General features: G+C 37.6%; 1 protein-coding gene across 11 annotated transcripts in view; it reads right to left on the bottom strand.

Annotated features, from left to right (window-relative positions):
* SPAG16 (sperm associated antigen 16) overlaps positions 1-14,428 on the bottom strand; it is a 373,943-nt gene that overhangs the window by 321,625 nt on the left and 37,890 nt on the right. For all 11 annotated transcript variants that reach the window (XR_005701600.2, XM_040069138.2, XM_040069137.2 and 8 more), the window contains one exon: positions 397-527. Coding sequence is in view for 10 of the 11 variants with exons in the window: in XM_040069138.2 (XP_039925072.1) it covers positions 397-527 (131 nt within the window). In the remaining variant the exon portion in view is untranslated. The remainder of the gene's footprint in view (positions 1-396; positions 528-14,428) is intronic.

The raw sequence follows: 14,428 nt of genomic DNA, 5'->3' as shown, positions 1-14,428 counted from the left end.
AATTTAAACTCTTCTGATTTTTGACCCAGGGGAATGAACTGTAATCAAATACAAATTGCAAAAATATTCAGCACTGCAATTCAGTTTCCTGGAACCTGAATTTACAGTCATCTCTGGTTTCTGGTTTTATACCTACTAACCAAATCCCAGCCTTCCTACATAAAAGATGAATCTCAATCTGTAAACGGTTCTGCCCAGGTGTTTTACTCTGTTTACGCTCCCACTGCATTTCATGATCAGTTTTTCCACTTTCACATCCTTCAGTGAGGATGTCCCCCTGACTGCTGCTGGTAATTTTTCAGACATTTGCTCACAGTAAGCTCTTCTCAATGACCTGTTGAAAAATAAAACTCCACACGTCCATAATGAAATTCATGTACTGCTCATGGTTCCTACCAGCTCACTGCAAAGTCGTGCACCTTCAAAACGCTGCTCAGTTGATACTGCCCAGATTTCTGGGGTGGAGCGTGTTCTTTAGCACCCTCAAAGGATGGGGTCCCTTCAGGATCAACAGGGAACTCTGAATCCTGCAGAAAACCAAAATTATTTATTCTCAGAAATGCTGCATAACTCCACACAGTGAAGAATATTTATATTACTATTCTGAAATACCAAATTTATCTTATTTTTCCACTCCGTTTTTTCTCTTCTATTCAATTTTCATAATTTTTTAACATCGCTGTTGTCCCGATTTTATTAATTTTGATACATATTGTTAAAGCTGACTGCAGGCAGAACAATTGAACTCTAATAATTAGCTCTTTTCAAATTATATTCCTATTATTTAAGATAACTGGCCTGACATAAAACACAGAACTAGAACTGGGAAGGAAGATTTATATCAAACCCCACAGAGAGATCACTGGCATGGGTTATTTTCCATTTTTCCATGGCCTATTTGTTTTCAGTCCCTGTTTTCCATCCCTGTTTTCCATGGGACATTAGCTCCATGAGTTGCACCCAGAGGCAAAGCTGCTGTATTCTTCAAAAGACCTTTCTAGTAAGTATAATGCCAATAAAAATTCAAAATATGTGTAGCTAATTTACAGCCTCATTTTCCATTGATGTGGTTTAAGATATTTCCTAAGATTAATCAGGAGACTAAGAGATTTATGACTAGCTCTAATTAACCAAGCTAAATAGCTTTATTAAAAATAGATTGTCATTAAAGAATGTAAGGAGGGTAACTGTGCACAATATATTTTAAGGACTGCACCAGTCGTTACAAAACCACTTCCACAGACACCACAATTTGCTGAAGACCTGGCTGGTGGCTTCTGTTTGCAACATGCTAGGACATCCAGCTGTGAGAAGCTTTAAAGGAGACTGAAATCACTTACTCTTTCAGATGCCCATCAAACACTAAGATTAAGGAATAAAATCACTGTATTTTAATCTGAAAATGCACACACACAGCAGGGATAACCACTAATTCTTTTCAGTACTTGTTTGTACTAAACTTGATAGCAGCCATTCTGTTTCCTGATAATTTGCAGGAAGGAGCATAAAGCAAATTTCACAAGTACAAAGTAGCAAAATATCTGTTTGTTTTCAATTTCAGAAGCTCTACACACTGCATCGTCCTACAAGGGTGCCATTAACCCAAGCCAAACTTATGAAGATCATTAAGCTAATGACTCAATGATCAGTGTGAGCACGTCTATTCCATACCCAAGTCCTGGTAGATATTTTTCAGTGGACTGTGGCTTCAAACACAGGCACAGCCTAACAAAACCACTCCAAAATCCCTGTAAGAGTGGGGACTGTCAATATTGATTAATATCTGACAACAGTCTTTCTTCTCTGACTGAGGAGGAAGACACAATGTGGAAATCATGGAGAGCAAGTGATCAAAGTCATCCTTTGCTTAGCACAGATACCAGCAAGATACCTACTTTTGGAAAAATCCAAAAGTAATAAATCTGGAATAGGCAGAATTAGGAGATAAATATGTCAAGTAGAAATACATAACGAATAAAGATTAAAGTAATCTGGTGTTGTTAATCGAGCAAGGAATGTGTCTGTGGCTAAAGTGTCACATTTTTATACAGCTGCATATCAAGTTCCAACTGCATCTCAGCCATAATATTCTTGAAGATTTCTGAAGCCAGTTCAAGAAAAATCCATAGATTTTCCAAATTTAGGAACAATTACAAGAAGCCTGCAGTAATTATTATACACACACACACTAAACTGAGTAAAGATATTAACTTAAAGTAAGTACAGTCCCAATATCAGTGTCAGTACCTCTATGCAACTCTTGGAAGCTTTCTGTACTCCTTGTCGTACAAAGTTCTACCTTTCAAGACTTACAAATTTGAACAACTCTGATTATAACATAACAGAGGCATAAAATCAGCATGCTTTTTGCAAATTGTTCTCCTTCACTTTCTGGAACTCAACCAATTAGTAAATGCTACCAGACATTCATTTCAGAGTGAAACAAGCCTAGGAAAGACAAGGCTCTCTGAACAGAAGTGACAGAAAGTCTTACATTCTTCAGTAGAAAAAAAATCCCCAGATACTACTTCAGGAGAACGTGCTGTAAATGATTCCTGTAACATTAAAAAAAATATAGTAAAAAGAGAATAACATAAAAATATTTGTTTTTCTATAACTCTGTTGTGAGGATCTGAAATATCTCTGAAACTGTAGTTTTTCCACCCTTTGAAGAGGTAATCCTGTATTCTACTAGAGCAGAAGACTTGGCCTCAGCTGAGATAATTCCTACCTGTGGTTCTCACTGGCATGAACAGCTGTATCACTTGTCATGGCCAGATGAAATGGTGCTTTCAGTAGCTCCCCAGCACATACCAGGTAGAAGTCACAGTGTGACTTTTTTCCCCAGACACAAACAAAACAAACACTTCTCACTGCAGAATAAACGGGGTATTTTTATCCTAAAAATCTGTTACAATAGAACTGCTCAATAATGCTTATAAGAAGGTATCTCCTCTCCCCTAACAAATTTAGGCAATCAAATTTCATTACTTAATCCTTATTCTATTATTTCCAATTGCTAAATCCTAAGGGTAAAAGAATCCATGACACAAGCTGAGACCTTGCCTAACAATGCTTGTGAAAGTTTTACAGGTATTGACTGCAAAGTCTGATTTTCCTTCAGCATGGGCAAGAGCCATGTTCAAACTGAAATTCAGGAAAACATCCTGAGTGCTAAGGAGCCAAAGCAATACACTGCGGTTTTGTTCACTCCTTTATCTGCTATGTACGAGACATTTGCACTATGACAAAAATAAAAACCTACCAAGCATCTCTCACATCCATATAAAAGAGGAATTACTGCACTTCCTGCCTGTGACATTGAACATCCTATTCCCATATTATCAAAAGGCAAGCAACAGAACATTCAAGAGTGTCCTAGGAAAAATCTCAATGAACCAAAACCCTTCTGAATGCACATCCTCAGTCTAAATGGTACCTGCTCCCTGACCAAATGGAACAATGGACCTGTCCCTTTGACAGCACACTCCCTCTGGTACCTAAAACCACAGGTGCAACAATCAGCCGCTCAGAAAGTTGCCATGACTCTTGGGCCATTTACACACAGTATTTCCACAGCTGTCTAAAGCATCAGCAGACAGAAGGCTGCAGAAGTCAGGACTGTGTGAAGTCATCAAGATTCACGTACAAAAAACAAACCAGAAGAGAACAGACTGCCTCTCTTTTGTTTGTTTGGGATTTTTTTGGTTGCCTTTTTTTCCCTTTTAATTTGAGAGCCTGAACCGTAAGAGGACTGAATGATTTACCCCAGATCACGCTGAAATTCTCAAGGACAGCTTGCAAACTGAACTCGTATCTTCTGAATCTCAAACCATTCCTTAATGTCCCCGTATAAAAGTAAAAAACCTTGTCTTGATGGAAACCATCATGAAATTAAGAAAATTTACCCTTAAAAGCTATTAGAAATATCTCTTTTCTGTCCTGTCTTGAATTTTTCCAGTGAGACTGCCTTTTCTCTTCCAACAGCAGGGCTCTTCAGAGCAAGTCTACAGCTTTCTTTTTCCTCGAGAAAGACACAAGAGACTCATTTGTCAAAACATACAGAAGGCAATGAATAGATAAGTGGAACAGATCTAAATCATCTCAGAGCTGAGAAAAATGTAGTAGAGTTTAATAGAAAACATCCAAATCAGTTTGTCTAAATCACAGCTTGGCCTTGTCTATACCATTATTACAGGTAATGTTAAGTTTCTCTTTACTCAGATGTTAAAAATTGAAGTCACCTGAAGAAGCAGCTTCACTTGTAACCAGGGTCAAGCTCAAACCTTGCTACTTTAATTCTGAAGGAATTGCTCTATTGAGCAATCTTAAGTGAGGCAAAGCACATCAGACAGCAAATTAGCGATCACTTTCAGAGAGGGAGGCGAAGGAGCAACCTTTTCTGTTTGCAAAAATTAATGACCATTATCACCAGCAGCTCCAATATGAAAGCTGGCAAGGTCATTCCAATACTGCAATTCAGCCACCCACAAGGAGCACAGTCACAGGTACTGGTGTGTCCATACATTCAATTTAAAAAGTAAATACTTGATTTTTTTTTCAGAAATGTGAAGTAATGAAAATTAAGCTCTTCTTAGGGCACAGCTACTGTCTATGTCCACAACTCAGTACGACAGCCTAACTTGTACCACTAAATATTTTCAAGGAAATACTCTATTCTCACTGATAGCTATACCGACATACCACTGAAATTCTCTTTTAATTCAGTTACAGAGAATTTTTAAAAATTGCTTATTTTTCCTGAAAAACCTGATACACTTATATTATGGAGAACATGCTTTGTCTATTTTCATTTTAAACCTGTTCCAATATATTGAAGTTTCCAAATTTTCATTTTTAAATATCAAAGCAGTCCCATGGACACCAGTAGGTGTACTCAAAAGCTACTTACTAAATATATCATTTTCACAACAGGGCTTGAGTTTTGCACTCCACTTTTGTCCCAACTTTCAAAACAACTTAAGGATTACTAAGAATCCATACATTCAAAAAGTCAAAAAAACTAAGACATTCTTAAAACACAAATATATAAACAAGAATGAAAATACTCTTGGCTGTAATTGCTGACAATGAATGAATCTTGCTCCTCAGACTATCGAAAATAAAGTATATCAAGCAAGCAAAAACACTTGAACAGCAAACTATAGCATGAGATTTTCAAAATCCCTTTTACTTTTTGTTGATTATACTTAATATTATTTAAAGTTTCAAAGTAAATTAAGAATGATTCAAATCTGTTCCTGTTTCCCTCTTTCCAATGAAGAAAATCCTGGTAGTCTGTTCTCTGAGCAGCTCAGTTTTGGCCTCAGGAGGAACCAAATGCTAAGCAGGAAAGTATTACACTGATCTTAAAAGCTTTGCTGCAAGAGTGAAAGAAAATTGACATCTAATATAGTATCTGAGCATGATTTTACCTTGTTTTCATATTTCCTTTAACTGAAGGGACAGGGTAACCTTTCCTAGCAGAGTATAAAGAAATTAAAGTATTTAGTGCACCCACTGAGCACAACGCATCAGTGAAATAGTCAGTAGGCACTGTTGTACAATTAATACTGAAACAACTCCATTTCAAAATGCTTCAGTGACCATAGTAACCATAATACAACACATTTGCACATTATTTTACTACGTTAATCATGACCACAATCATTTTATAAACATCTGGAATGTAAAGAAAAGAAGTTGAAAGCAATAGCAGGAGAGTGTAGTAAAACATTTATTGCCTGCTCCATCTTGCTTGGCTTGCTAATAAAAATCATAAAACTCAGCTACAAAGGTTGTGGCCACATAACTACTCCTTATTCAGTTTATAACCCTGACAATTTTTCCCTTTTTTTTAAATAAAATAAGCATGAAGATCATACGTAATAGATAGTAAAAGGCAGATTAATTAAAAAAGCAATGGTGAAACTGCTCTGTCTTCAAATTCAGGGCTAGTGTAGCTCTTCAGACAGTTTGTGAACTGGTGCTAACAGTAAATTTGCTCTTGAAATTGCTCCTGACTATGTCAGTTTTAAGGCTCTGCCACATCAAGTCCAGCCATTGCCTATGCAATAAAAAACTAGAAAGCTCTACTAACTCAGTGTCCAACTAGACCACAGACACTCAATCACTTTTGGACTGGAGCTCTCATTAGCACTCACTGATAAACACAGTGCAATTATTTCCTGCTATCAAAAGGATAAATTTCATGCAGCTGCACTCCACTGGTTTTGCTTCTTTTACTGTGGCTAGTAAAACCAGATTTGAATAGCCAGATATGATTAATAATCAGAGAGGTTTGAAAAAGTAAGAGGAAGATAACAATTACAGAAAGATCCATCACTGAAATGCAATAGCTTTATTTCAGTTTTCAGCACTAGGGCTTGCTTAACTTTATCACCACTATTTCAGAAAGTAACAGTATAAAATAAAAAAACTTATCCTATGCCAGGCACACTGCCCAACACTACAGAAATAAAATTACTGCAATGTTTTAGTTTCTGCTAAAACTTTAACACTTCCTCCCAAACGCCCAAGTAAATCCCATTTCTCAGTTTAAAGTGACACAACTGTGGCTGATGCTGTTAGGGATGAACACGACACTGCAGGGTGGAGACTGGAACTGCCCAGTGAGCTGCACAGCTGCCTAGAGGACCCAGAGCTTGGAGTCACAGGACAAGCCTGGAAGTGCCCAAGGCCAGGCTGGATGGGACTTGGAGCAACCTGGGCTGGTGGAAGATGTCCCTGACCACAGCAGGGCACAGAATGAGATGAGTTCTAAGGTCCCTTCCAACACAAACCATTCTGGGACAGTGTGACCAGAGAAACACAAAACAGCTCTTGCAGCCTTGCTCAAGACTGACCACAGAACAAGGAGTGGGTTTAAGATGATCTGCACCCACGCTGAGTGGAAGACAAAGGCATAAGCTCTATAAAGAAGAACAGATAATTTCTCCAGAAAAGGAACAATCTTTAAAAAAACCTCCACCATTCCTTGAGGACCTGTTCTGTGTTCAAAAGGACATCTATGCTGGACAGAAATTCCCCATGCAGCCTTCTTCCAACACCTCTACCATCCCACCTACATCATCAAATGTATTTTAACCCCTTCTTTTGAATACTCCTCTCTGTCACAGAGAACTGCATGACCAACAGCCTCTGCAGAGTCAACAAGGTGAGTGAAGAGACACAGTAAATTATTCCAAACCATGCATGTACAGTAATTCTGAGTGCTAAGTTCAGTTACAGTCTCAATAAAGTGATATAATGATCACCCAGCTTTTAATTTACTATTCCCTCATGGTGGGAATTGAGCTTAATACATACAATTGAAAATAATGTCTTAATTTAAAATTATTACAACTCTAAGATACAAAGCCTATACCAGTACCAATATGCCGATTTTAAACACCTACTTCTGATTACCATTAACAGCAGTTATGAATGTAAGTTTATCACATGTGAAAGAATAAATCCAGCATCATTTAACTGATAGTAATTTCCAGTGCCTCACCCTGATTCTCATCACCATCTCATCACCACATCGTAACAACAGAAGATTCTCCTGTTTGTTTTACAAAACAGCATTACATGTCTCATGGATAATTAAACAATACATTCATATAATAGAGATGTACACACAGCTACATATATAACTTAATCTTGCATAAACAACTGCAAACACTGTTACAAAACCCAGCCTGACCATCTTGCAAGGAGAAGTAAAAGAACATCTATGAAAATGCTGCAATAAATTATCATGATATGAGACATGCAATTGATTTTCATGGCAGTTTTCTAATTCACAAATAACCATGTGCTATTCCCAAAGATGTTCCCTATCCCTTGCTTTAAAAGGCTTACATTTGAAAATCAACTGCATTTATGACCAATGCCAAAATAAACAACAGTGCAATAAAATATAGGAAACTGCTCCAATTATAATTTTATTTTGTAGATTTAAATTTTGATTATGGTACAATTAAACATCAGCAATATTTTAAGCTACAGCAGCTCATGGGGCATATGCCACACAATTCATCATGTTAAAAAGGCAATGCTGATTAAATGACAGACATCAAGTTACTTCAGTTTTCTGACATACCCAAAAATACTGCAATACTGTCTTTTTGGTTTTTTTATAATTTTCATAGTGATTAATGTGAATTTTCTCTACCACAGAAGTATCCTGCTGTAGAATCAACCAAGAAATGTAGGTGCTTTCTTGATTTTCTCCAAGCAAACATCAGTACAAACAATACAAGACTATCCTTTCATCCACGGATGTTCCAGGGGACAGCTCATCCCAATTCATGTTGATTCCATTCCTAAAACATGTACTGTGAAAGACTGTGGAAAAACCTTTTTTTTTTAATGATATCTTTTGACATGCTCTCACCTGCACTTCTATCAAGAAAAAAAATCTGCTCCCAAAGGCTCTCCTACCACCAGCAATATCCAAACACAGATTCGAGGGGAGCAACTAAGTTCTAAATTTTGCCGCTCTTTCATCAATTTTCCAAATATTAACAAACAAGTTTTGTTTTTCCTCAAATTACTGTTCTGCTTCTCAGGCACTGTTGGGAAGCTTAGAAGCTGTGTTGACATTCCCAGTAGGCTGGATACACTAATTTCTGCCAGGGCCAAAGTACCCACTGTAATCATCTCAGTAACTGCTACAAGGCACCCAGGGTTTACACGGGTCCATACATCACTACAATGAACTGGTAAACACATTCAGGAGCCATTAGTTATTGATTTATTTGCAATTATGCATTACAGATGCCGTCCATGTTCCCCCCCTTGGCAGTTCATCATCCCGACTCCGTTTCAGGACAGCCAGTAACCATTATCCCAAGCTCCACGTAAGGAGAAATAATGAAAACAAAGCTGTGAGAGTACTCTGACACGCAGGTACAAAACTATCAGCTTGTCAATACTGCAGAGAAATGGATTCTTTACAATAAAGAGCTAATTAATTGATTACTGCACTTGTAAGCAATAAGTACTTTATCAAAAAGTGATAGAGCTGGTTATCTATCACTGTTAACCACCAGAAATATGTTCAGCACTGCAGGAAGTGGATACAGCAGAATATGAAAGAGGGACTGCCAGGGTGACTTCACAAACACACCAGCAGGGAAACTGAAACTGCTGAAGAGGGCCTGAAGGTGTGATGGAAGTCAGTCGGCTCTAGATTCAGCAAGGCAGATGATGAAACCAGGCCCAAAATTCTGGAACTGATTTTGGACCACATAAAACCCAGGCCTCTGCACTTCCTTGAACGAAGTTTCTACGTGAGCTAGAACACAGCTTTTAAAAAATCCATTATTTAGAAATTGTCAATTTTTTCAAGACTGAAGGATTGATTGTAACTGCCAGTACATTTGTGAAATGCCTAACAACATTCTCTATTAAAAAGCAACTCTATTTCTAACCCAGATTGTCCTTAGATTCAATTTTCATCCACTAAATTCTATTCTACTGCTGCCTGCTAAGTAAACACTGCTATTAAGAGTACATTTTGTCCCCTTTCTCACAGTCAGTGATAAAGAACACCCTAATTAAGCCTGTTCTAGTTGAAGATTACCCTGTTCATTGTAGAAGGTTTGGACTAAATGGCCTTTACAGGTCTCTTCAAAGCAGAACTATTCTATGAGTCTGTGAACTTCAAAAGCACAGTGAAAAAGTATTTTTTTATTTCTCTTTTGTCTACCAAGTGATCCAGACTTCCCCTCCTCATTTTCCTGGTCTCCTCATGGAAAAATACCTCACCAGTGTGTCATTTGATACATTTATCAGTAACTCTAACTCAAACACAAATCAGATTTTTGAGATTCTTTTTTTATCCTGACTCGCACATAAAAATGCTAAATAGTTCATAAGAAAAAAAAAAAAATCACTGAATACATTTGATTATTCTCCATTTAAGGCTTCATGTCAGACCTGAACATACTAGTAACACTATTTACACTGATTTTGTACAATTCCACAACTGCATCTTCTACAATCATGGGACAATTTGCACTGATATTACTGCTGATTATTTATAGTTTTCAGTTCTATTATTTTGTTTCTCCATTTCTTGAGTCACTTTTTACATTTTACATATAATTATGAAAGCAACCACAGATTGCTGGCACAACCTCCCCGCGACAATTTCTTACAACAGAAGGAGATGAAAAAACAGAATAAGTTTATCACCACCTGACTCCCAAGTTACAAAATTGAAACACTGAGCTTTCAAGTGGGATAGCAGAAACTACAATATTTTATTCAATTCTTGAAACCTAGCCCATGTACTCTCAATGGAAAGGCAATTTGTTCATGTGGGTTAGGACAGATGGCATGGGGACCTAAAATGAATTTTGCTCTGACAAACAGGAATTGTTTACCCAATGGATCTGTTCTCTTTCTGTATTCAAAATCTTATATCCTTGGTAAGAATGTAAGTAGCAGTTTTTATTGCTTTTTATTACCACTAGCCCCTCAAACCCACACAACTCCAAGATGGAACTAGGGGCTATTTTGTCTTTTTTTTGGTCTCTCTCCAAACCTGTTCATATACAGAAGTTCTCTGTTCCATCCTCTCTGGCCCAGCCAGAGGGAATATCTGAAACCAATTATCCCCAACTGTTCATCCATGGACAGATTTAACATTACTTGCAGTTTCATTCTAAATTTAGGCACTTGGGCACTGCCTAACAGCTGCAAAGCTGTGGCATATGGTAAAATCTTACAAAAGAAAGGCCTTGTAAAAATCATGGTTCAGGCCTTGCTGCTTGGGCTGGGTTCAGCTTCCAGCTAGCCTGAGAAAGGAATTGTGAGGATCAGCTTGCTTATCAATTTATTCCTGTGAGAACCAATCTGCACCTGGGAGGAGGAAGACTCTACCTGTGTGAAACAGCTTCCTCCCAGGAGACAATAATGTAAACATTGAAGGAACCTTGCTCCTCAGACTATCAAAAATGAAGTATATCAAGCAAGAGAAAACACTTAAACAGCAAACTATAGCACAAAATTTTCAAACCCCATTTTACTTTTTGGTGATTATACTTAATATTTAATACTTAAAGTTTCAAAGTAAATTAAGAAAGATTCAAATCTGTTCCTGGTTACCGCTTTCCTAGAGAAGAAAGTTTTTGATGGACACATACACTGGCCATGGCTAATGAATTAACTGAATTACAATAACTTACTAAACAATTGGAATTAAACACGATGCCTTCAGAAACCCATATAAATATGAGCTGTAAAGAATAAAGATTGGCTGTGGTGGATGAAGATACAAGTGTCTTGTCCATCTCTACTGTCACACAAAGCTTTTATTGGAGATGCCAAATTTCACTCACCAGTAGCTACAGCACAGGACGAGTGTGAAGAATGTGCTTTACTAATTTTTAAGACTTCTTTATATCAATATTTCTGTGTGGAGTCAGAGAGTGATGGTGCAGCCAGGTTTGAGACACAAGTGGGTAAAACCCCACATAATTCACTGACCACAGTTTTCAGCCTGATGCTTGAAGAGACACCAGAAATCCACAAAAAAGAAATCTACAGCAGAAATCTACAACAGAAAGGGACACAGTCAGACAATACCCAGAAAAACTGATAATACAATCACAGGCTGCACCCTCTATTCTAATTCATGGGCCAGTACTAGAGATAACTCTGGATAAAAATAAACTAAAGACTATCTGGAGGTAAGAGGAATGAGATGCTAGTGAGAAAAAGCAACCTTAGAAGTAAACACTCCAAGGGATTCTGCAGAGAGCACACAGGGCCTGCAGCATACAAAATCAGTTTGAAGAAAAATCCATAATAATAAACAAATGGTTCAAACAGGGCCTACCTCCCAGTTTTTTAGGAAAAGTACCATTTCAATTTAACTATCCTTATATATTAAAGTATTGCTTTTGTTCCCTGCATCTACTCCTCTAGCAAAGGCTTTTTCTTCTAACTTTCCCAATTCTTGAGAACTTGCAGAGGTTCAAACCCTCCCTTGATCCCTGATTCCCTGCCCATACAATTATGCCTACCTGCCCTTTGAATGTGCCTGAGCAGGCAGGACTCTCCTTTATCTACTGCAGTAACACACACAGAAATGTAATTAATCCTAAACCTGAATTTCACTTCAACTTGTATTGAAGGAAATAACCAATTTTAGTAAAAGTCCAGTTCCTACCTCATCTTCTTGGCACCTTTCTCTGTGACTTTAGTAAAAGCTTTAGGATAACAATCCACCTTAACACATTGCTCTTTAGAGCAAACCCAAGTAGAGAGGAATAGGCAAATTACATTTGCCTTGCCAATGTTCTCCCTGTATTCTTTGTTGATTTCACAACACACAAATTCCACTACCCCTGTTCACACACAAATTTAACTTGCCTTTCTTTCCCCTCTTCTTTCTGTCCTCTACAACTCTAAATCATAATCTTCTCTCCCCGTATTTGTTATCTAGAATCTGTAGCATTGCTTCATTCTTTCTCGACTTGCAGTTCACAGTCACCTGCCATGTTCTTACTGAACTTTCTCTCTCATTTCCTTTCCACCTTCCATGCATTCCTAGGTACCTAATATGCTACATGAAGAATTCTGTGGAATGTAATTACTGCACAAAGAGATAACCTGCACTCCATCTTTCCCATTTCAAGTCCCACTCCCACTAGCATGCATTTCAAAGTGTCCTGCCTTACCTGCCAGCTCCTTCTTTTACCTTTCATTTCTACCCTCAGTTGTCACATCAACACCTCATTTGTTGCTCTTGTGCTTCTGCCTCTCCTCTGCAAAGGGCAAATACCGAAGGCAATATTTGGCAAGAGTAAAACTGGAATATTTGGCAAGAGTGAAACTGGAATATTCAGCAAGAGTCAAACTGGAAAACCACCATCACATTTTCTTCTTGAAGGAACTGCAGTTCCTAAAAGCATTCAAAGTTGTTTTTAAACAACTTCCCTATGTGATCACAGCTATTACTGCACATCAGCTACAAGGCCCGTAATGTTTAAGCCATAAACTGCACCACTGGACTGCCTTTGTGCTTGCCCTGAAGGAAATCCTAATAAAGTCTCCAACTTCCAGCTCCTAACTGATGAAAAATTCAGTAATACTCTGCCTCAGGACCAGATGGCAATTTCTTAGATATTAAAGATCCTCTTTTTTGTTGTTGTTGTGCTATGGAAGAAAATAGAGGGCCCATTCAGGACTGCAGTTCAACTACATAAACTAATGCTCAAAAACACATCAGACATCACTCCTCTCAATTTCTATCATTCACACAATTAAAGGCACACATGCTTATTCTGGAGGGGAAAAAACCTTACACTTAATATATACCGGTAATGAATTTCAAAAAAGGAGTTATGGCATCTCTGACCATTCTCTCAGGACTATATTCTGACCAGCAGCTTCTTAAAACTATTTTGTTTATTCAAAATAAAAACATTTAAAAGAAAACACATTTTAAAATTAAGAAACCTCTTACAGAAACACCTATTCTACATTCAATTACTAACAAACTATCCAGAAAGAATATCAAGACTAAAAATCTTCTAGTTCTTTCCCTGGTGCCAAGTCTTGTGCTCAAAGTCAGACATTAACACATCTGCACTGAGGGTGCAGAATCAGAAATCATTTAAAAAAAAAAAAAAAAAGGTTGCAAGAGCATAATTAATAGAGATTAATTAATCATGTTTGGGAAGTGGCGTCCTAACTCCATATTTCTGTGCTTAAATTAAGCTATGTTGGATTTTTCACCCAAGATATTACTGCTAATACAAACACACTATTTGTGCTGCCTGTAATCTCAATATTGCTTAGTCACATATCTGGAGGCGTCTATCAAACTGATGGGTACAATCTCTCTAAAAGTTTCCTTTTCTAACTCAGAATCTAAAGAAAATGTAAAGAACAAAGCAGAAGATGCACTGCTATAATTACAGAAAATCAAAATCACTTGCAAATTTCAGAGTTTTTCTTCTTAATTAGAGGATTACAGTATTTCATAACACTGCACAAATGACATGGGGATGAAACAGCACAGCTTTACCTTTCCTCAGAGGGCTGGGGGGAAGAAACAACCACAAAAAGCAAACTTCAAAGTAACAGCTGAGAGCAGCAGTTCAAATTTCTACAGAAAAACCACTGCATGGAAGGTCTAGATATATAACCAATTTTTTTTGCACTGACACCTAAACTCACACTCTCTCTCTCTATATATATATATGTATTTGTAGCTCGCATGCACACTTCAGCAGAAAGGTAAAATGCAGTGATTCACAGAGCAGGAAGTCTTTATCACAGCAGTAAAATTACAGTTTTCTCAAAGCCAAATCCCCCAAACACTCTATTACCTGAGCGGGACAGGAAAAAACCCTTCAACACAATGTTCAGAGGATAACTGCACAAGAAATGCACAGCAGGGAAA

This window comes from Hirundo rustica, chromosome 7, assembly GCF_015227805.2.
Source record: "Hirundo rustica isolate bHirRus1 chromosome 7, bHirRus1.pri.v3, whole genome shotgun sequence".
NCBI lineage: Eukaryota > Metazoa > Chordata > Aves > Passeriformes > Hirundinidae > Hirundo > Hirundo rustica.
This window is presented reverse-complemented; position numbering and strand designations above follow the sequence as displayed.